General features: G+C 41.0%; 1 protein-coding gene across 1 annotated transcript; it reads right to left on the reverse strand.

Annotated features, from left to right (window-relative positions):
• Nucleotides 1–4,063: 4,063 nt before the first annotated feature.
• HEY2 (hes related family bHLH transcription factor with YRPW motif 2) lies at nucleotides 4,064–14,994 on the reverse strand. Its single transcript, XM_065888782.1, has 5 exons — nucleotides 14,765–14,994; nucleotides 12,777–12,855; nucleotides 12,558–12,641; nucleotides 10,203–10,284; nucleotides 4,064–6,058 (listed from the first exon to the last, which is right to left on the reverse strand). Exons 1-5 carry the CDS (start codon nucleotides 14,845–14,847, stop codon nucleotides 5,373–5,375), a joined length of 1,014 nt encoding a protein of 337 aa, XP_065744854.1. The 5' UTR covers nucleotides 14,848–14,994; the 3' UTR covers nucleotides 4,064–5,372.
• Between the last annotated feature and the right edge of the window lie 8,877 nt (nucleotides 14,995–23,871).

Raw genomic sequence — 23,871 nt, forward strand, 5'->3', positions numbered from 1 at the left:
AAGTGAATGGATTACTGAGCAGGTCTTCATAGGCCAAATGAAGAATGTTGTTTTATGACATGATGGACCTGGAATGTATAAACATTCAGAATAATCCAGCATTTTTCCCTCAAAAAAACTCTTATCTTTTATATCTAATGGAAGACAGGATTTTTTTTTCAAACTCAATTTACTCAGCTATCTAGTCTTAATATGTCACTATTTTGCCTCACTTTTGCCAACCACTTTGAGATTATAGAATATTTCTGGTAGATTTAACAGAGGATAACTTCACTGATTAAGTAATTTAAAACTTTATTAACTCTCAACTGCTTGACAGGTGAAAGTTAAAACTAGGGAACTGCCAGAATAATTTCCTTTTACGTTGCATTACAGAAGAAAGTGGAGTTTTTTTTATCCTTTCATATATTAAAAGGGAGAGATGGTGGAGATTTTTATGCTAATTTACTCGTATTTAGCTCAAAGTGATCTCAGGCAGGTTGAGATTCTTGGTTAGTCTGAATGAGTGAGTCCAAAAGTATTGCCAGAAGCCACAGCCTAGAGGTCAAAGGTATGGGCTTAAGAATCAGACAGGCCTGGGCTGAGTCATAGCTCAAACTGCTAGGTATAACCTTGGACAATCAACCTCTTATTCTCTAGTTCCTAATATGTAAAGGTAATAAGACTATCACTCTATAGGATAGTTAACCAGGCTTAAGTGAGGTAACAGATTGGAAGCACTTAGCAAGGAGCTTAGCACAGAGAACCAAGCAACTTTAACAGTTAGTATTACATCTTATAGCCGTTTTAAGACCTGTGACTTAAACAGTGTGTGTTGGTTCTGTCAGTTCTAAAAGAGGAGCTGATTCCCTAACCAGCCAACCCCATTCATGTCTGTTCTTCTAAAGTTAGAAGTGAGGGAGAAAGCGCCAACTGGGACCTAAGGAACCATTTCTCATCTGCCTCTGGCCCCTCAAACAAGTTTGTCTATGGAAGCCAAGGGACTTTTCTTCTTTTAAAGATGTCTCATCCAAGTTCAAAGACTTATCCTTCCTTCCAAAGAATATGAGCTATAGTCACAGTTTATGATGTCATATTTGCTGTAATGCTTTGTTATAGTTGCTGAAATGCTCACAGCCTCAGTTGCTTAGATCTTAAAAGAATTACAAGGGGAAGTCAAACTCCATTCTTCAGTAAAATGCAGAACTAGGAATAGTCCCACTGGGCAAAAAAAACATGAAAAGCTTAAAAAATATATATCTATCTTTAGATCATTAAGCCATTTACAAAGTCAACCCAGATTCTTTGATTTGACTAAGACCCTATGCTGGTATTTTTAAAGTAAGCTAAATCACCCACATTTAATCTATGTACATTTCTAGCCATGGATTTTAAAAATCACATTCGAATATAATACTATAGTAGTGCCTCAAATCCAAGATACAATTTTGAAAAAAAGTTTTACACTTTGGAAATTGGGATGTGTAAAGTTATTTCGTGGTGGTACTTTTCTTTAAAATCTGACCTTAAACTAATAGTGTACCTTGTAATTGATGGAGTCTTAGACCTATGAAATTATGAAATTCTAAAATTATCTTGCTTTGTGATGATGTTACCTGAGGTGATGACTCTTACTTTGTGTTAACTTAATTACTGGCAAAGGCACAAGTTGAATATATAATAAGGAAGATAATTTAAAAGGCTTCTTTAAGACTGATGATACATGTGGATCATACAACCATCACTCTAGTTAATATTTGAACTATTTTATGTTTGAACATTACTTTAAAAGTCCCTCAGGGACTTCCCTGGTGGTGCAGTGGTTAAGAATCCGCCTGCCAATGCAGGGGACATGGGTTCGAGCCCTGGTCCAGGAAGATCCCACATGCTGCAGAGCAACTAAGCCCGTGCGCCACAACTACTAAGCCTGCACTCTAGAGCCCGTGAGCCACAACTACTGAGCCCACGTGCCACAACTACTGAAGCCCGCATGCCTACAGCCCGTGCTCCACACCAAGAGAAGCCACTACGATGAGAAGCCCGGGCACTGCATCGAAGAGTAACTCCCACTCACCACAACTAGAGAAAGCCTGCGTGCAGCAATGAAGACCCAACAGCCAAAATTAAAAATAAATTTATATAAAAAAATAAGTCCCTCAGATTTCTCCAAATATGATAGGAAATATCATATTTGTAATTGCCAAAGATCCCAAGGAGAGAAAAAGCTTCCCTGGCTAGTTCCTAGGAACCCGTTTCCTCATTTTCAGGGCACCTGCTTCTTTTGAGGGTCCCTATGAATAGCTAAGGTGGTAGTCATACCCATCAGTCAGGCTGTGGGATCCCATAACATTAGAAAGCTGATGTAGACAGCACAATGCTAGGCACACAGTAGTTATTCAATAAATACTTTCTGGCTCAATGATGTGAAATATAAAACTGGGTTCTAATTAGACATACATATAGCTTTCATCATTTGGGGAAAACCAAATTTCTAAAAAAGTCCTCCTTTTCCTTTTTTTTCGTTTTTTATCCCCCCCACCAAAACTCCTTTGAGTTAATTTTGGGACTAACTTTTACACAAACAAAACCCACCAAAAATCAAACCCTAAAAGTTCTTTTCCCTTGAACTATAAACAAAATTTTTCTTTTTTCTGTTTTGGTAGTGAACATGAAAATTACCACAACTAAAGGTGAAACACCACTTTCACAAAACATTGGGTCAGAGATGGAAAACTCAATGGTAAATTTAATAGAGTGAAATATGATGTTAAAAACTGAAGATATGAAACACTGATCAAGAACCAGTGAACTCTAAACAACTGAAATTACTGACAATGATTATCTTTAGGAACACTGACAACCCTTAGCAATTATGTAGCATGTTGGCTGGCAAATATTTTAATCAAATGATTTGAAAAATGATAACCCATATGTAACTGGGAAGAAAAAAATGTAAGAAAAATAAAGGAAGAGGATAAAAACAAGAAGGAAGAAGGGGATTTATCTTAAAATATTTAATCCAAAAAAAAAAAATCCCGATCACTAAAATAGTTTACATTCCAAAAAAAGAAATTATTTGAATGCTGACATTACAACAGGCACAGAATCAACTATTAGATCCTAAATCAAAATTATTTCTATGCCTGCTATCCACAAATCACGATTAAAAAGCAAACTCCAAATACCACTAAATCCATTTTCTTATTTGTTACTTAATTCTATCAGCACTGACAATAGTCACAGAGCTTACAGACAAGGGGAACAAAGGTGATCTGTTTTTGCTCATTTTTTCACCTACTTACAGAAAAAAATTAGATAAACTATATGCTTGATTTTTCAAAACTAAAATAAGAGGCTCCCACTCCTTACTTTAACCGTAATTGATAAGCATAATAGAAACATTTTTTAAAAAATTCTTCTCATATGTTTGGCCCAACAGCTTCAGAAACTCTGAAAGTCTATTTTAGGCTTCACTGAAGAAGGAGGGATACCTGCCTAATTTCTACAGCATCAAAAGAAATCTTGAGGTAGGTACAGAGAATTTACCATCAGGAGGCATATATATACACACACATACACACACCTATCATGCATGCATGTGATGTTTTAAAAATACTCTATACATATTTCTGAGTTCCAAAATGTATGACACATTCTAGCTTATTACCCTTTGTTCGGTATACTGTTATTTGACCTTCTGGTTTTTGCACTTTTCCAAGAAGAATGGTTAAGAATAAAAGGCAGAGGAAACTGATCACTTCCTGCCTCCAAATGATGTCATACCTATGCTTAATTGGTTTACAAGCTCAAATACATGCTATTTTCAAGGCTGTGAATTATATCAAATGACTTTGAAAGAGAAAAAGAAAAGCCATGGCTTAATTTGTTAGTGAAACAAGGCCTTGCTTGAAATTCATGTCAACTTTCCATTCTGCAAAGCAACTCATCCACATAAAAATGGTCAAAAAAGGACTTCATTTAATTAGTGATATGTAGACTTTTGCATAGAAAAAGGTTACAAAGTAATACAAAAAAGACTAGGTACAGTAATTTTAAAACAAATATTTAAAAGTATAATTTTGCATAATGTTTAACATTCTCATAATGTTTATTGCTTTCTCCACACAGCAGAGAAATGAAGTGCATAATAATACATGCTGTGTCTTTGTCTCAAACATAAATTCTCACGTGCTCAATTTCAAAGTATTAAGAGATTATTTTGTCATTAAACAAAATAAAAACAACAAAACCGAAACACCATTATGTAGCACTAGTCTAGGCATGGACAAAAATAATTTATGTACATCCCATTGCATACATTCATCTTGATTTGGGATCAAATACAATCACAAGCTTGACAAAGGACATTTAAAAATCGTGGCTTTTCTCTTCCCGTTGTTCTCTCCCTGCCTCATCACTTCCAGAAATGCAACTTCTCCCCAAAAGGTGACAAGAATAGATTTTACATGTTATCGGGATGAAATGAAGAGGATAAATATGTAAAAATAGTCCAAATGAAACTGAATAAATTAAACTTTTACAAACTGGAGAGTTTTCAAGTTGGCATGAGTCAGATAGCCTCTGGTGGGCACACAGTAGGCAACTGCTTCTAGGTGCACTCTATAAATGCATGTTTTATATAAAGAAGCACCATATTTTGAGCCATAAAAAAAAAGTGCCTGGGGGTTTGCAGGCAGGGCAGAAATCCTTGTTAATCTGAGCACTGACGTAATAATTGCTTATACTAATACATTGTTAAATGTCACAACTTGGCAAGTTTGTACAAAAAAAGCAAACTAAGATAAAACTAGGTTTCTCAACTTGAAAATTACTTTCAGCAATCCTTTTGGCCAATAAAAACCTGTTGATTTCAACAGAGTGCTCTTTTCTGGTATTTGTACTAAAACGTCCGCAGCCTAATGCAAGACTTCTGTCCCTTCTCCTTTCTTAACCTAACCTCTACGCTCTTCTTTACTTGTGCAACATTGTACGTTCAAAAGAAAACTTTACTAGCTCAGGCACTTATGAAACATGAATATTTTTTTTTCCATTTAGTTTCAAGAAAATTCAGTCAGGGCATTTTTCTTCCCCAATTCAGACATCGTGATGCACTGCTGGATGGTTCAGTCCGTATATTTTCCAGGAAACTTCTAAATGAAAACAAGTGTGACATTTTCAAAAGTTGCTGATGTCAGTTACCAAACTGCCTTAAACCGAAACAGAGAAAAAAGATAATACCACATTTCCACTTCTGAGGTTTGTGTCTCAAATAGCTTTATTGTTCCTTTGTGGATCCGCAGACATCTGTATGGCTACTTTCAGGGTGCAGAGGTTTTAAGCTGACTCTGAAATGAAGGACATTCAGTTACTACTGCAAGAAGTTCAGTGAAAACTTAAAAAGCTCCCACTTCTGTCCCCCAGGGTCGGTAAGGTTTACTGTTTGTTCCACTGCTTGTCTGCTGAGGGCTGGACGTGGCTGATACCGACAAGGGAGGGCTGATGGCTGTGGCAGCTGCCACTGCTGCAGCTGCGTTTGGGGGAAGCATGGGGAACGCCCCAGCGAAGGACAGAGGGAAGCTGTGCGCAGCTGCTGTGGCTGCTGCAGCGGCCGCGTGGACAGTGGCTGAGAGGGACAAGAGAGAAGTGGAGAGAGGTGGCACACAGGGGGCGACACTGCCTGTTGATGGCATCCGAAGGGCAGAGTCTGCGTGGGCAAACGTGGCCGTGAGGAGGGTGGAGCCGTGGGCAGGAGGCACTTCTGAAGTGGTGGAGAGGCGGCAAGGCGTGGGCTCCGAGGCGTGGAGTCCGCTGGGTTGGAGCAGGGCTGCCGGAAGGTGGTGGAAGGCCGCCGCCCAGTGGTGAGGATGCAGGGGGTGATGGTGGTGGGCCAGCGAGGAGGTCATTGCCGCCGCCTCTCGCTGTGAGGCACACGTGCTGAGATGAGAGACCAGGCGCACCCGCAGTGGATCGGAGGAGTCCAGGCCTTCCACAGAGCTCAGGTACCTTGCCACTTCGGTTAAGCATTCTCGGAATCCAATGCTCATGAAGTCCATGGCAAGAGCATGGGCGTCAAAGTAGCCTGAAAGGAGGTTTGAGCAAAGTGGGGGCCAGGAGAGACAGTGAGAGAAAGGACGATACAATTATGAAGAGTAGCCACCACCTACGTTCCACCCTGTCCTTCAGAGATTTAAGAAGAACGACGATCCTTTCTGAGAACGTTGCCAGCTATTTATGGTTGTAATTTTTGCAGAAGTTAAGAAAGTGCACTTTGCAATTCATATGTGTGACAACTCTGGCAATGCTATGTACTGCAGTTGTTCCTGCCACCAAATAGCACAGTGGGGAAAAGAATTAAGAACATCTGTGTTTCAAACACTTCCAGAAAAAAAAAAATGGTGTCTCTTCTTTTGTATTGTGGGATAGTGAAATTTTCTAGTAAACTTTTCCACGGTATAACAGAGTACCAGTCTCTCTGTCTCTGTCACATGAATTGGAGATTAAAGGGTTTATCTGAAACATCCTCACTCTCTTGGCATTTATAACTGAGATGTGAAATGCATATGAGCAGTTTGAGGACTTTTTAGAAATGTGCCAGAACTGCTCAATAAATTCATAAATGCTTCTTGACTCAGTGTTTTTTATCAACAAAATGAAAACACCGTTACTTTGTATGGAAAAAAGTTAAAGAAGCAAAATGATTTTTAAAAATTTGGTTACTAATTTGAAGATCTTATTTTTCTATCAGGTAATATAACATTACTATAACTCCTAGTTTTCCTGAAGTCCAAATATATATTTCTTTCATTGGTTAGCTTACTTTATTCTGGCATCCGTCCAAGAAAAAAATGTATATTAATTGTGTCAGTGTGCATGCAAATACCTTTACGCCTAAGGTTACTACCATTAAAATGGCTAGAGCTGGTCACATTTATGAGAATCCCTTTTTATCCAAAGAATACATTAGAATAGAAAATAGTAACATCTGATTAGTATCAGTGCCAATTTAGGGTACTGATAATAATCAGACATTTGGGGAAATGTCACCACTTTGAATAAGTGACCTCTAATATGTATAAACGTATCCTTTTTAGACTTTTTTTCTCATTTGCAACCTTTTTTTTTAAACAATTTTCAAATTAAAATTTAGTCTACTCACTTCGGGGATGTGTATATACATAAATGAGAAATATCACATTCAAACAAGGTTATTTTCATCTAAGGCATTTACTACATTCCCTTTTTTATGTTTTTGTAGATCAAAGTATTACCTGTTTTGTTTATCATCTATTAACAATTAGATTAGCACTTTGGAAAATAGTAGTCACAATATTCAAAGTCCAAGAGCTAGAATTTCAACAGAAATTTGGAAGTCCCAAAAAGAAATTTGAGGAAAAAATATACACCACTAAGACAGTAACAACAACAGCACAAAGCTGACATAAGAGAACATCATGGGGCTTCCCTGGTGGCGCAGTGGTTGAGAGTCTGCCTGCCGATGCAGGGGACACGGGTTCGTGCCCCGGTCCGGGAAGATCCCACATGCCGCGGAGCGGCTGAGCCTGCGCGTCCGGAGCCTGTGCTCCGCAACAGTGAGAGGCCCGCGTACCACAAAAAAAAAAAAAAAAAAAGAGAACATCATGAAATGTGGAAGACAGCAACAAAAAGAGTCATCATCCCAGGACTTCAGCATGGTTAGCAATAAAGCCCCTGGCATTAGGAGGTAAAGTTCTTCCTGAAGAAGACGCCTCCAAAGAAAGACTTCACATAAGAGTCCTCAGGGTTCTCTGCAAGGCTTTGCAGACTTCTGACTTCATGAGAGTAGGGAGATAATCATCAGAGTAGACAGGAGTCCAGAAACCCAGAGGGATCTAGAAATTTAGGTTACTCTACTAAATCCTCTCTAGAAACTCCTGCAATACCAAGACAGATTAAAGAATGGACCAACAGAATTGTACCCCAGGAGCTTCCAAGTATCTTCATGAGTCAGCATAAAGTAATTGAAATTTGTGATTTGCCAGCTGTATGGGGTTGTATATGGGTGAGTTCTCTGTTGCATCTTAAGGAATATAAATTATGTAATTCCTTTACTGTTGCTGAATGCAGAGGGAAATGACGATGAGCAACTGGTTCTTGCGACCGCATCTTGGGCCAATAATCATAGCACAGGGGTCCACACCACTTCCATCACTGCTCTCTGGGCTTTAAGTGAATAAGCTCACGACAACCTTGTGAAGTGAACACTAGCACTGTCCTCATTCTACAAATGAAGAAAAGGTCAGTCCTTTATCTAGGGTCACAGACCAAAAAAAAGAAAAACAAGCCAGGATTTGAAACCAGGCAACCCAAATGCAGTGTCTGTCCTTCACCAGTACATTTTGAGGCCCCCATAGCAGCTGTGAGTCTTTAACAATTCGAGCCCACACTGCCAGCCCCACTTCTTCAAGGCCCACACGTTCTCCTGTGAGGTGACCTCTCTAATGAGCTGGCAGTCAGGAGACTTGTATGGAGCTTGCTCGGAAATGTCTGTTCGCAAACTATTTTGGGATGAATTTTAGGACTGTTCAGGTAGCCAAGAATAGCAACCACGATGGAACTTAGTGTTTATAATAAGGCGTAAGAACAATATTACTCTTTAGAAGTATAGCTCATGCCAAATATTTGAAACGCTGATAAAAATTCTTAGCCTTGTGGCTAACAATGCCAAGGGAAGTAAAGCAATCAAACAACTTTCCCTGCACGATCACTAACCTGATCAGTCCCCTAACATCCTGAGGGAGCAGGTGTAGAGACAGAATCCTGGGGCGGTGGGGGGCCTTGAGGGTTCAGAGTGTTAGTACAGGCCTCCTTGCGCAGCCCAGCACCTCTGTCTCGGCTTAAAGGTGGGTCAGTGGCCACACTGGGCTGGATCACAGGCTTCTAGAATTTCATCCAGTTCTCTTCCCTATTACGTAAGAATATTTGCAGCCTATGCTGAGGGTTACATTTTAAAGAGTAGAAATCACAATTCCATACCCATTCAGGATGGTTATTCAGGCAGGACGGACGGTTCCTTGAGAAGGTACAACAGAGGGTAAGTCACATCGTGTGTGAGGGCGTCCCTTTACAATGATCACCGCCCCCCCACCTGACACAGGTAAAAGATGGTGAAGGTCAGGGCTGATGCTCCACACGTCCTCAGCTGGAGTTAAACACTGAAATACTTCTGTACCAATTGATAAACGGCTATTTCCCTCCAATGCCCTGCCCCTGTCCTGATCTAGGGCAAACTCTGATACTACATAATAAAAGGTTAATGCTGAGCAGAGATAAGCGTTCAGGGTGTAGCTGCAGCACTTAGCCCCTGTGGTACCCTCTCCTTACCCAGTTATCAAATATATGGAACAGCACCCTTGGCTAAGATGAATACCAAAGGCCTGTTTGAAGGGTGAAAAAGATACAAAAGGGCAAAATCACGTCTGAGTGATGTGTGAGAAGTGGGATAATGAAACCTGAATGAATACTACATCGTTTAGGATCTCAAGTCCATTCATAGCATGAACTGAGGGTCAGGAACTGGACTATTCTTCCCTAAATCACTATCCAGTACAGAAGACATCTCTCCACAGCACTGGGCCCAGGGCACCTGCTCCTGTTTGCTCTTCACAGGAATGACTGCTCCATCAGTGGTTTCTAGGACAGAGATTCACTACCTGCATTTCAAATGCTCTGTGTGGTCTAAATCCAAGATCAACCAAACTCTGAGAACAACAATGAAAATTCACTTCCTTTGGAATAGCTGCATTATAGTGAGTCCTATCCCTGATTTAACAGGGGACTGGGGAGAGGGAAAGAAGAGAAAAAGATTGTGTCTAACCTCCTGTTTATGTTTGGATGTTTGTGTGTTTGTTTTGTCTTTCTGTACAAATTCCAGCATGCACTTCTGAAAGTCCCAAACAAACCTCTGACCAGGCTGCTGTGAATGAGGCTTTACTCCCACAGTATTATAAAAGCAAACACAAGCCCAGGGTCAAGTGCTTCTTTTGTTCCAGAAGTTCTTTCCCACGAGTTCAATCCTGCCATTAGCATTGATTTCCACGGCTTTAATCTGGGACCTCCTATCGCAGCTCGTTAAAGAACTGTTCAACTATGACTTCCTTACAATCTTAGGGAGAAAAAATGAAAAGAGAAAGGTAGAAGGGGCGGTGGGGCGGGGGGTGGGGTGGGGGATGAAGTCACCTACTTACCTTTACCCCCAGTTGCCTGGAGCATCTTTAAATGATCGACTGTCATTTGCAGTATTTCAGCTTTTTCTAACTTTGCAGATCCCTGAATAAACAAATAATAAAATCTTATAAGTCCTATGGAAATGAATTTGGAACAACTTACCCTGAATTTTTCATTTTCCCTCTCACTAGAAAATTCTAAGTTTAACTTTTTCACAGAAAAATATAAATTCTTCCTGAACTTTACATGAAAACACTAATTGCATCACACCTAATGACAGATCTTTGCCATTTTAACTTTTAAAGACTAAAAGGCATAATAATTTTTAAACACAAAAATAATTACACTAAGATAACTCTACTCAAACTACTACAACTGCAAAAATCTCAAACTGCAACAAACTGGTTAATAATATATTTTATCAGGGGATATACAATAGTCTTATATAATGCTGAAGTCTAGATCAGTTGAATCCAACTCTGGAGGAAAAGCAGATAGGATCTCAGCAAATTATTGTTAAAAAGCATATTTTTCAAAAATAGAAAATTCTAGTATGCCTTTAAGGTAATTCATACGACACCAAAAGTGCGAAGGGAAGACTTTCAAGGTTTTTTTTTTTCCCAATAATTACCAGCAGGTGTCACTGTAAATTCCAAGATCATAAACAAGGAAGCATAATCTAACTTTAATCTAATAAGCGTCAGAAATGCTTAAGGATATTTGAATCCTTTAAAATAGTTCTTAATAAAATTGTCATTATATTTTTATGCCCCTCCCCCACTTTAAAACAAGGCAACCTCTGGAAACCAACTGAAATACAAATGTGCCACTTCAAACTGTCTCAGAGGGCTGTGGGTGGCTTCTAATTTCTTGGAAGAGCTAAATAATTAAATCAGTATGTTTTCTTGAAAAGGAAACTGCAGTTTATTTCAGGTTCCTATGCTTTACTTGTTTTGTGAAAATTGTCAGCACCCAGTACATGGTGAGAGTGCCAGAGTGACTTAAACTGCTTGAAAGAACACTCTTCTAATTATATTGTGACAGGGCCAGCTCTCTAGGGTTGGTCGCCAAGCTCAGCAAATGGGAAAGCCTGTGTTTATGGTAACTAACTGCCAAACTACTGAGGTTTGCTTTTAAGGTTTAAGTCGACATTTAAGAAAAAAAATCTAACGAACTCCAACCCCCAAAACCCCCCGCCAAAAAAATCACCAAACTGTTTCTCATAATTGTAGACATTTCAGCACTGAAAGTAAAAACGTCACTGATTACTGATATTTTCATTTTTAACGTATTGTCATGGGAAAAGCTAATAATCAAAACTACAATTTGCCCATTACATTTAGCTCATTAAAGACAGTTTCAGCATATACAGTGGTGCCTTTTTCTCTTAAAAATGTATAGTCAACAGCATTTGACAACTTGTACTTCTATCAATGTTCAGTTTTTCCATGAATATGTACAGCAGTTTCAGTGAAAGTGACTAATAACAAAACTGCAGTTTCTGGATAATTTCCAAGGGCTTTGTAGGGCTTGCTTTATAATGTTTGTGGTTCATGAAGTAAACAACAAAATGGAATAAACAAACAACAGCTGTCTTATACCCTATTTGAATTTAATTGAAAGTTATTTTCAACAAAGGTATGATGCCATACTCTTTGAAAGATGCTCTTTGAAATCTATCAGCCATGGCGGCAGAAGGAAAAACACAACTCTTCAAAAATGAAATTCGGCTTCCTACTTTACTAAGTGTGCAAATCTTTTTTCCTTCTTTTTTTTTTTTGGTAAAGGAATACTTTAATTCTGAAAAGGGGAATTTATGGCTAGTTTGATTTTTTACCAACTTCCACAAAGATGCCTCGAAACAAACATCATTCTATTAAGCCAGGGATTTAAAAATGAAACCAAGTGGTTTGGTAAATAAATTTTGTTAGTATTATTATTTAGGAAATAGAGCTAGAGGTGTTACTTCCTCGGCTTTGATTATTTTTTAAAATAAAAAGCTTACTTTTTAAAGAATAGTTTGAGACAAAAATGAAATTTCACATAGATATCTTTTCTGAAGAAGAATACTACATACAGCTCAGTTTTAAACAAAACCACTACTGGTATTCACAGAAAGAACAGAGAGAGCGTGAACATGTTACCCTTAAGGGAAAATAAGCTAGAGAATGGAAATGTTTTTCAACTTCATGATGGATTATGTTTTTAATAGTTTTGCCACAACAAAGCATTTTATTGAAATAGCTGCTCTGTGCCAGATCACGGCACATACACCATTATTTTAATGAGCTTTAAGAAGAACCCACGTTGCCAGATGAGAGAATCAGCTTTTTTGAGCTCACTGGTGGGGTGGTCAGGATGGGGGGGCAGCTTACTTGTTTTTCAAAAGCGGTTGGCACCAGTCGTCTCAGCTCAGATAAACTGTTATTTATCCGATCTCGACGCCTTTTCTCTATTATCTATCCCCAAAAAGCAAAACAACAACAAAAGTTCATGAATACACAAATGATAAAATTACTCGTAATGGAAAAATACAACTGCTACACATTAGGCTGGATTACATGAAATAAAAAGACAAAAAAAAAATCACATACCCCTCTCCTTTTCTTTCTTGCCATAATCTGAGATGTCGTTGTTGGAGAATTCGATCTAATCACAGAGCTAGTACTTTGTCTATGAAATAAGAAGAGTTTGTCAGGTGCTGCATTAACATAACAATTGTTTTCTTCTGGGTGCTTGATGGCACCCATTAAATATTCAGAGTGATAGCACAGTTCAGATCAGCATTATTTTATTCTTAATTCTTGCTCTTTACAGACTTTGCTTTCAGCCCTTATATCTCTTTTCAGATAGGAATCATGCCTTTTTTTCTTTTAATTTTAATGACTAATCCAGATGTCAAATCCACTGGCAAAAACGTCCCTAAACTTTTACTGAGCCTCCCAATGAAATAATTATGGGCAGTCAGGGTGAGAAGTTAGATATTAGTACTTCCTAGTTCCACTCATAAATGTTTCTTAAAAGTCAATTAATCTCTAATAGCATCCCTCCTCCTCCCTCTGGTAAGACCCACTGAACAAAGCAAAGCTATTTTAAAATAATTACTATCAAACAGATATACAGCCATCACATGTCAAACTGTTGTCCCTAGATGCAATCTTTAAAATAAACAGAAGTTAGCTTACTATTTCAAAACTCCAAGTAGTCATACAAGAAAAAAATGACAAATTCAATGTTTTCTATATTAATCTTCCAAAAGAATGACCCAAAATTAAATATGCCACTAATAGAAAAATTAAAATTAGATCAACTACTAGGTAAATGTTTTACTTTGAAAATAAAACTCTAGGTGAGTATCTCTCAGCCTTCAATCTAAGCTTAAACCCCTCAGAGTTGTAATCCATCTTGAGTTTGCTAATGAAAAAATATTTTATATCAAAAGTTCAGTCAAATCACTATATTGTCACATAATTTTTATGATCCTTTCTAGTTTGTATCTGTTTCTCTTCATAACTCATAGATACTCTGCTTCCTCATGTTCTCAAATTCTCCAGGTTCCTGTTATTTGTTCTCTTTCATTATAGAAATATTGCACACACCAGGTTCTTATTACCTCACCTTCTCACTTCTGGATCTTATTTCTGAATTAACTGTTCCCCTCATTCCCATCCCCTTCTCAACTGGTTTCACCTTTCACATGACATCTTTGTTTTTCGGATCTCATTTTTTAAGATGACACAACACTTTAATAATTAGAAGATACTTTGCAAACAACGTTTCAAGCGAATATCTTTGCTTTTAATGATTCCAGTCTAAGGTTTGTACATATTAGAATAATAATATTGAAAGAAAAGCAGTTTTCCAAACGTAGAATTTTACTCTTTAAGTGACAGCTGCAGATAAATAATTAAGGTGCTTCTGGGGATGCCAATTAGAAGCAATTATCATTTGACCCGCCTTGGCACTAAAACGCCTCCATAACCTCCCTCTGTCACTGGAAAGTGGAGGTCTGGCTTCCGTGATCACGATCTCGATCTTCTCCAGACTCAGGAACAAGCAAAGAGATGATGCCTGAAACGATCCTTCATCTGTCACTCACACTCCCGTCAGGCAAGTCACATACGATCAACTTGGAAATCTCAGCCTACTTAGCCTTGACCTCGCTAATTGCTTTCATGGCTCCAAAAAGCAAGTCATCTTTTAGTCTCTTTAAAAATAAAAAAAAATCATCTTTTTCTCTTTTCGCCTGGCCCATTTTGAAAGTGCTCCCAAATGCAGTTTCGGTGGCGGAGGCGTCGCCCGTCTCCCGGGCGTGCCACTCCGCACGCCCAACGCTGACAGCCGGGGACCCTCCTTCTCCAACCTCTGCACACTTTCAGCCGCCCCACCCCTAGGGTGCAAACCCACATGCCTCGCCCCACCCGAACACGCGCTCCGTAAGCGCCCACCCCTGAAAGTTTTTCGGGCAAAACTTTCCCCGCTCGGTTAGAACGCGGCGGAGAGAAATTTCCAAGTAGCCGCTCGTACACAAAGCTCCCCGATGCCTCGGGCTCCGGACAGCTCCCGCCGAGCCCGCGCTCACCCCGAGTAATTGTTCTCGCTCCCCACGTCGATGGTCTCGTCCATGTCGCTCTCAGAGGTCGTCTCCTCGCAAGGGCGCTTCATCACGGCGAACACCGCGCGGGGTGCAGCCGGGCCGGAGCCTCGGACACCAAGCCGGACGCAGCGCCCTCCCTGCCTGCCTCCTCCCTCCCGCCCTCCCTGGGCCCGGGCAGGCGCTGCTCGGCCGGCGGCGCAGTCGGCTCCTCGCGGCTCTTTCCCACGCTGCAGCCCAGCTCGGCCGCAAGAGCCGGCGCCGGCCACGCCTCCCCGCGCGGGCGGGGCCCCCTCGCCCGCCTCCAGCGCGCAGGCCCCCGCAGCTCCGCCGGGCACCGCCTCCTCGGGAGTCAGCGTGGCCCGGGATTGGCCGGAGCGGAGGGGCGGGGCCTCTCTCGCCAAAGCCCGCCGCGGAGCTCCGGCTGAGGCGTGGGAACGCGGCCGCGCATCTGGGGCCCGGGAGCAGAGCGCGGGTGGGGAGAGGCGGCGGCGAGTGGGAGCGCGAAGTCGCTAACTCTAGATAGGGAAGCGCGCGGACGTGGGCACAGGCGCGGGCGCGGCGGGGGCGGGGGCGGGCTGGCGAGGGGCGGGCTCTGGACCTTGGGTTTTGGCGCTCCTCCGCACCCAGCAGTCTGCCGGTGAAGTTTCAGCCCTGTGTTTAAAGAATAACCCCAAGCGCGTGGCTGAGTGTGAGCGAGCGTGTGTGACGTCGGGAGGCGCCGTGGCTTAACCGAACCGCCCCACTCGTCTGTCCCTTGTCTGGACCAAAACTGCTGACTGACTGACCCTGGCGGTCACATCTGCCCTCTGGGGTTTTCGAAAACCCTAAATCAAAGTTGCTTTTCTCTTTGGCAACTCCCAAGGCTACTTCCGCGGCCTCTGGGCTGCGAACAGATAAGGACGCAAGTTTCCCCGACCAGGTACTTGACAGCTGGCGGTCGGAGGGTCTGAGAGACCGGCCACCAAACGATTTTCTAATTGCACCTAATCAGTTCTTTCCATTTGGCCACTGAGGCTGTGGATAATAGATCCCGTTGAGTAGACCGTGGGCTGGAGTTGTGTCTACTCTGGTGGCAGGAAGGACTAGAGCAATGATGCGGGTATTTCAGGACACAATTTTAGTAGTTTTTCAAGTTCGAGTTTTTCGGGCTTGGATTATCCAGATAATTGCAATTCACACTCCCTGGTTTGGGTAATCGCAGCGGTAGAGTTAAGTAGAATCCCGGATGTGAAAAAAAATCGCGCTTGGAAATTAATTTGTTTTCTAAAAGACGAATGCGTGTCCAGTCTTTAGTGCATTGGACAGCGTGGGTTGTATAAAACTCTAGATGTGCTTGTAAAACATGTTTTCAAGCTGCTCTTTACATCCATGCTCTGAGGTAGTTGTTTGAACCCGCTACTCAGTTGTGTCTATGCGAGGGCAGCGGGAGGCGGTGGGCCCGCCGGGGCGCCGCGGTACCGGGAGGCGGGCGCCGGGTTGGTCGGGGTTGAGCTCGAGACTCCACTCGTTGCGCCGGCACAGCTCGGTGCTTAGGGCAGAAAAGCCTCTGAGACAGAGGCGTCAATCAGTCGCCACAGCCGTACGCCACGACGGAGTCTTATTTTTCTGGGGATCTGCTTAGGGCGTACCCCTCTGACACTCCATTCTCTCCTCACACAAGACCGGCGCGGGGCGGGGAGGAGAAGAGGAAGGGATGAGACTTGAAAAGACCGGGCCCGGGCCGGGGCAGGGCAGGGGGAGAGCGGGAAGGACCTGCAGTCCGCGGGTTAAGCCCTCGTTAAACCACAAAACCCCTTCCCCACACGCCCTCGTCTCTTTTGTGCGGTCCCCACCGCGGCGCCTGCAATAACCGTGTGAACAGAAACCCGAAACGTTCCATCCTGACTTCTGAAACTTAACACCGGGCAAAACACACAGTCGTCGGGAGCCGGGCGGGGCCTGGTGGGGATGCACCCGGTCAGCTCGAGGCCGCGGGGGGCGGTGACCCCCCAGCTCGGCTCTGGGCCTCCCCTCCGCGCGGGTCTCCGGGCCTTTGCTTCGCTGCAGCGCCAGCTGCCTGAGCGCGCTGCGGGGAGCCGAGCGGGCTCGCCTCCCTTCGGCTCTGACCTCCCCCGACGTCACTCGGCTCTCGGTCCTCACAGCCCGGCTAGGGAAGAGCCAGATCTGCGCGGGTCGCCCGTCCCACCTCCCCGGCGGATGCGCCCGCGGCCAGTCCGCGCAGGCCACGCGGGGACACGCCGCCTCCAGCCTGGGGCGAACTCAGCCTTCACGACTTTTAGCGAAGGGTGCGCTTTTTTCTGAAAGCGAATGTCTACAGATGCAATTAACCTTGGCCACGCGATCAAATTAGCGGGCGCTTCAAAACGCCGGGGACAAAGCCTGAGATCATCACTGAAAAAAAATTTAAGAGTTCTTTCTCACTATCCTACTGTATTTAATTATAAGAATTGCGAAGAGGGAAGTGACTTGCTTGAAAAAAAGTTGCAGCTGGTTAAAGTTTTTCCATACTTGTTCTCTGAAGACTTAACCACTGTACCATGCTATAAAGAAAAATGTGGCAGGGACGTTCGAAATGCACACGCGGATTTACTGTCGCTTAAAAATACTTCTTAAGCAAAGAGGGTCATATTTTTAAAACGTTTATAACAGTCCCTGGTACGTGGTAAGCGCTCTATACGTCTGTTAAATAAACAAGAATGCGTAAGGCAAAAGACCTCGGCGTTTTGAACACGACCAAAGTAATAACATGCTAACTTATCTGCAAGACACTTGATCGCAATTAGGCAGCACGAGATATTTCAATTAGGTCTTTTATTCCCCTCTAATATCCCATTTGCCTATGCCCTGGTCAGGCGCCTTGTCTAACACTGAAAGTGCTTCTCGGGTCAGAGGGAGAAACGGAGGAAACTCTTTAAAACGCCCCAGCATCATTAAAAACGGTGGTGGATTCTCTGGAGTGCGAGAGCGAGGTGTAGGGGTGGCGTCTGCAGAGAGAAAGAAAAGAGAATGAGAAAACCGCGGGATTTCAAGCTTCATCGCCCCTCAGCGACATCCTTTTCAGTGAAAGTTGGTTGAAGGCTTAGGAAGAACTCGGGTAGAAGAAAAGATGTCCGCGCGCAGAGCAAACCACAGTTCGTTCCTTTTCAAAGATTTGTACAATGAGATAATTAGACCGAAAGATACCAAGAACTTCCCTACAAACGAAATGCCGTTAGGAAAGAAAGCCCAGAAAGACAGATCTAAACGAAATGGAGGAGGAAAGACTCAAATGTCTTCCCGAAATTAGTCCTTTCCTCCTTGTTTTGTCCTTCTGTGATTTAACTCACTTACTGACGTGAGATGTCTTAATATAAAGTTACAGTTTTTGCACCTGTATTTTATACATCTGGCCATTTTGACCCTGTTATAGCTTGTCCCACAAAATTTGAGTTGTGTTGCATAAATTAATGAAGTGATTACTTTGCTGCATTTTAAAATGCTCCTTGCAGCATTTTTGGAAGGAAAGCAGGATTTTTTTTTTTTTAATTCTAGGTCTGCTTTTTTCCTCATTAGAGCACTCTGATTTTTCAAGATCAGTGGTCACACTTTGTTACTTCTCTGAATCCTTTGAGGTACTGCTTACAGTTACTGTAAAAAGTGTCAGCCACTCCAGTGTTTGGGTTCGTTAGAAAGTCACTAAGACATGACACCACTTTAAAAAAATGTTTTAACTGAGCTTCACAGTGAAATACAGGCAGCTCTGTTATTTAAAGACCTTTATGTTAGTCTGAAAAGGCTAAGTGCACATAGTTCATATTGAGAAGTCCAATATTTTGCCCTTTCTGAAATATAATTATTTACACAGCTTTCTCTTGCAAATGGAAGACAAGCAGGTCGCCCCAAGATGTGCTAGTCTATTTGCAATTGCTGGGGCAGGTGACATGCACGTGCGTCTGTGGGCAGCCTTGCTGGGCTGGCTTCCCTGACTACAAGGCTATTGTGAGCTGGCAACACTTTAAAGTGTGTGAGAATGCTGCACCCTGAGAGTGGAGGCCAAAGGCAAGATCCTTGTAAATTTCAATACCTTTCTCAACATCAGTCTGGCAGCAGGCAGGCCAACCTAGGGTCACCGTGCGACACACATTTGCAAGCTAGTAAAGCAAAACAAAGCTGAAAGCAAGGGGAAATTTAGGCCCACCAACCTTGAAGTCATCCATAAAAGGGAACTGCTTTACCAGTTAACAATTATCCTTGCCTGGTTACCCACAAAAAGTGCATCGTTTTTTCTTGGCTTGCCCCAATAGGTGCTACTTATTTTTTACATCAGAAGCTTCAAGGTAGGAAGTCTAAGACCCAAAGGCCCCTTTCTTGGAGATTAGAATGTTTAAATTGATCTCTGTTATTAAGGGGCAATTTATTTAAAAGCTTTTATTTCATGAGTGATGTTATTAGTACCTAGCACATGCCCAAGGAGGAAGGCTGGTTTTATTGCAGGACACTGGAGAAGAGGGTTGTATAATTAAGTAACCAGTTTTCCATACCCCTGTAAGCAACAGTCAAAAGATAACTAAACTCACTATGTTAACTTCCTCTTTGTGAGTGTTAAACTGATGTTGGCAGGCTTTTCTATTAAGGAAATTCTTTAAAATTTTCATTTTCTTGAAGTTGGTTTGATTGAGAGATTTTTTTTCCCCTCTCAGGAATACAATAAGAAATATTTGCTCCTCTCATGGAAATCATCTTTTAACTAACTTCATCCCCATCCTCTAGAATAGAATAGTGCCTGACACATAGTGGATACACAATAAATGGTTTGTGAATGAATTTCTTGTCAAAATTAATGAACTCCTTGCTTCTTTCCATATATACAGAATTTAGATACATCAGAATAATAAAATGGAAATAAACAACCGTGAAGTAAAAATAATCATGAAAAAAATTGAAAAGAATATACTTAAACATGAGCAGGAAACCATTTGCTGTGAATGGGCCCTTAGGTCACTCCTGAGCTTCCTGGCAGCCAAGTCAGAAGAAACAGAGTGAGTTTTCTAATTCTTGTAATCGGAAAAGAGGAAGCACATTATTTGTCAAAAAAGAAAAAGTTTATCCAGCTGCTGAATTCTAAACGAGCTACATGATTGCCTTTTTCACAGATTTAAAATTTTTATTTTGTTTAAAACAATTATTTTCTTTGTCTAAAATTCTTCCCCAAGTATCTACATTAATTATTGCATGAACATTCGTATTATGTATAAATGAAGACAATAGTTTATCTCCTAATAGCTGAATAAGTCATTTTCTATGCTTTCACGATTAATAAACTGACATTAATAGGACCAGTGCCTCACATAGTTACAAAAATGTGGATTCTCCATAGGAAAATTTCTTTCAGTTTTAGAAAAAGTTAAATCAAAGATTCATGGATCTGGTTGGTTGGTATTACTTGATGAAAGTGAAAGAGACTACAGGTTTCTGAAATATCAAATGCTATGGAAAAGTTTAAGACTAAAAGAATTTCCCAGTAGAATGCAAATGACCATGTATATATTTTTTCACACTTTTATTAGGATACTTTTATTAGATGGGTGCACATTTATGCCCTTATCTGCTTATTTTTAAATTGATAGAGACTTTATGGGGAAAAAAACCCCTCATAGACTGGAAATAAGAAGTTGCTAATTTTAGATTTATTGTAGAAAAATTGAAGGCTATTTTTGGACCTTCATGCTTTGTAAACCTATTGAAGTAGTATGTTACAAGAAACAGAAAAATAGCAAGTTTGGCATCTATTGTTTGAAGGGACAGCACAGAAGTTGTTTTTTTTTTCTTTCTGGCTTTAGACTTCAAAATAATTTAATAATGTCATAATGTATTGGGAACATATGACTAAAATTTTTTAGAGATAGATTTTGGGTCTTAAGTAATAGCCCATTCCATTTCTAGGAAGTGAATAAAGAAAACAGTTCTGTGACGAACTGCAGTATTCATCAGGGCAGTGCAGTCTGTTTGGAAACAAAATGTCATGGTGCTTAGTAGAGAGCAGCCATGCTCAGCTGCAGCATGGAGAAGCTGTGTACTCTGCCTTGAATATGTAAGAAAGGTACATGGAAAGTACGTTTCCATAGCACTTTTAATCTGAGACTCCTAGGGCATTATTGAATCATGAATCTAAACTCACAGCACTGCAGCACTTGCCAAGGCTGGCTATCACGATTTTGCTAGAAAAACAGTCTCAACAGAGGCATTAACAGAGTCTGAAAATAGAAGACCAAGTTATGGATATAAAACAAAAAACCAATAAAACGGTGTACGTGGGTATATATGTATCTGTCTCCCTATATACAAACGGATAGATAAAAGTATCTGTATATAGACAGATATAAAAGGCACAAAATAATTAAAGGTTTTTTAATTGACATGACTTGATCGTTAGTTTATAAAAGGCTATCGTAATATCTGGCACTGACCAGTAACTCACATCACAGAGGAAAATGCTGCATTTTGTAATTAAACCACCATTTGTAACATGAAATTTACAAATTGTAAATTTTTGTGTGTATTTTCTCCACTTTTAAAAATTACATTGACTGTATTCCAGTTTATATTATTTTAGATACTGAAATATGTTATCTTTATTCTATCATCTACGTTTAAAATTAGTTTCCTTATGCAATTTAAAAAATGTAGATCCTTAGAAAAGCAGACTAATAGTTGAACCTCTTGGTGCAATGTTATGTTAAAGGGTTGGGAGAGTGATTCTCTCTGGTATTCAGGTGAACAACTGAAAAATCATGTCCTCTGTACATGAACGCATGAAATATTGTTAAATTAACTAACTATATATTTGCGTGCATAGCTTCTAGTTGAAATAACAAAGGTTTGAACAAAATTTAAGATGAAAACATACTAACCATAAATTTATTTTTGTGTGTGTGTGGGAATTGGGAAAAGGATGTCCATACTTTAATTTTAACAACGAAACTCTTTGTTCGTATTCAAAAATGTAGTTTGGGAACTAATACATTAAGAACATCAGAGTGGGGACTAAATAAACAGAACTGAGGGAGGAAATGATCTGAAAATAAAGCCAAAGAGATTATAGACAGAAATCACTGACAGAACTATTAGTGTGTGTACTTGAAATTAATAAGGCTAACTCATTAATCATGGCTTGATTTTTTCAGTCTGTGCCTCTCAATTTGTCTGTTCTCATTTCCAGACCACTAAGTATTGAACACCTACTTTGAGTAATGCTCTCTCTCAGTTAAGCAGTGTGAGTGATACCTGGTGAGTAAGCCTCAATTCCTGCTCTCAGGAAATAGCAGGGGAAATAACACGGCAGTCTAAACGCAAACAACTGTTACCGAGATGGGATGTAGTCAAGGCCAAAGTAAAACTGCATGCTATGGGCACAAAGAGGAAGAAGAAGATTTTTTTTTTTTTTTTTTTTTTTTTTTTTTGCGGTACGCGGGCCTCTCACTGTTGTAGCCTCTCCCGTTATGGAGCAGAGGCTCCGGATGCGCAGGCTCAGCGGCCATGGCTCACGGGCCCAGCCGCTCCACGGCATGTGGGACCCTCCCGGACTGGGGCACGAACCCGCGTCCCCTGCATCGGCAGGCGGACTCTCAACCACTGCGCCACCAGGGAAGCCCAGAAGATTCATTTTTAAAGGGAGAACGAATCAGAGGCAGCGCCAAAATTTTTGTATAAGATTAGAGGTGGCAACCCTGTTGGAAGGGTGGGAGTGGCCCAAAGACTTTTGTCTTCAATTTCTGTTTATACGACAATCACACTATTCTTATTTAGATATTATGTTTATTGAGATGTCTTTGTATTCCTCTTAAGCATTATGAGAAGGGGAGTTTTCTAACCCCTTACCTCTCCTTTGGTGCAATCATAGGATTAAGGGAAAAAGTGAGCAGAGCCTTGAAGGATGTCCAGAATAACTACACTCACAAGTACACTCTCCTGGAGAAGGACCAGCATTTGCAAAGACACCTGAAGGGTGCAGGCGGTTCTTAGGGGAAGATGGATGATCCTCTGTTGGAGTGAAGGATATGGAGGAAAGGTGGGTGGAAGGGAAAGAGTTGTCTTGGGAAATGAATTAAGCTGTAGCCAAGTCATGGTGGAGCTTGCATGCCAACCTGCATGTCTTGAAGTCATTTGAGAGTCACTGGAGGTGTTTAAGAGAAGTGACATGTTTAGAGCTATAATTCATTAGATTGATCCAGTCAAGTTTCTTCCTTGTTTTAGTTGTCACTAATATGAATTGAAAACATTATAATAGAAGAAAAATTCCAGGACAATTTGTCTTTATAAATGGAATTCTTCATCTTTGTTGTTCAGTGCAAGTCATTTAGCCACCAGAAGAGCATTGTCAGGTATAAGACTGTTAACTGAGTCCTGGGGAAACTCGCTGCTCTTAATTGGGTTCTTTGGCTTTTCTTTAATATGACCCAATTTAGATGAAAGAACATGTTCACTACCTGTTTTGTGGAGTATTCACAGAATTATGCTAGGACTTGCACATCAGTATTTATAGATTTGTTTTATAATATGTCATGTCATAATTAAAATCAGCACAGTTATACTCTCAAGGATTCAGAGAACTTTCTAAAGTGAGGTTTTCATCTTCATTGACTTCAAAGTAACACATGGGACATGAACATTGCTAGCCATCTCAGATTTATCGAGATTGAATACTTTCAGTGGAAGACTGAGTCCTGATTCCTTCTTGCTACTTTCTTGCTGAAAGAGAGAAATAGGTTACAGTTACTTTTCTACAGGGTGCCATAAATAAACATTCAAGGATGTTACAATTCAGGTGTTATTTAACAATTTTTAGACTAGTAAAATTACATCTTTCCCTGAAAGGCCTTGTTGAAATGAAAGTAACTTGCATTTAAATATTGGATATGCAATCAGTAAACGGCAATAATGTTTAATAATGAAATGCAAGACAGCCTTAAAATTGTGATTTTCTTTTAGTCACTGCATTGCAATTGAGAATAAAACAAGGCTCCTATTAGTGAACAAAGGTTAGCAAGGTAGGGCTCTCGATGAAGTTGAATCAGAGTGGAGAGCTTGCAGTGCAGAGACTTCCCTTCAGATAA

This window comes from Phocoena phocoena, chromosome 12 (assembly GCF_963924675.1).
Source record: "Phocoena phocoena chromosome 12, mPhoPho1.1, whole genome shotgun sequence".
Lineage (NCBI taxonomy): Eukaryota > Metazoa > Chordata > Mammalia > Artiodactyla > Phocoenidae > Phocoena > Phocoena phocoena.

Coding starts and splice junctions, on each gene's coding strand:
- HEY2 (XM_065888782.1), bottom strand. CDS start 14,847: ATGAAGCGCCCTTGCGAGGAGACGACCTCTGAGAGCGACATGGACGAG. Junction 10,285..12,557: donor CAACCGCTTTTGAAAAACAA/GTAAGCTGCCCC, acceptor TTGTTTATTCAG/GGATCTGCAAAGTTAGAAAA. Junction 6,059..10,202: donor CCAGGCAACTGGGGGTAAAG/GTAAGTAGGTGA, acceptor ACCTCCTTTCAG/GCTACTTTGACGCCCATGCT.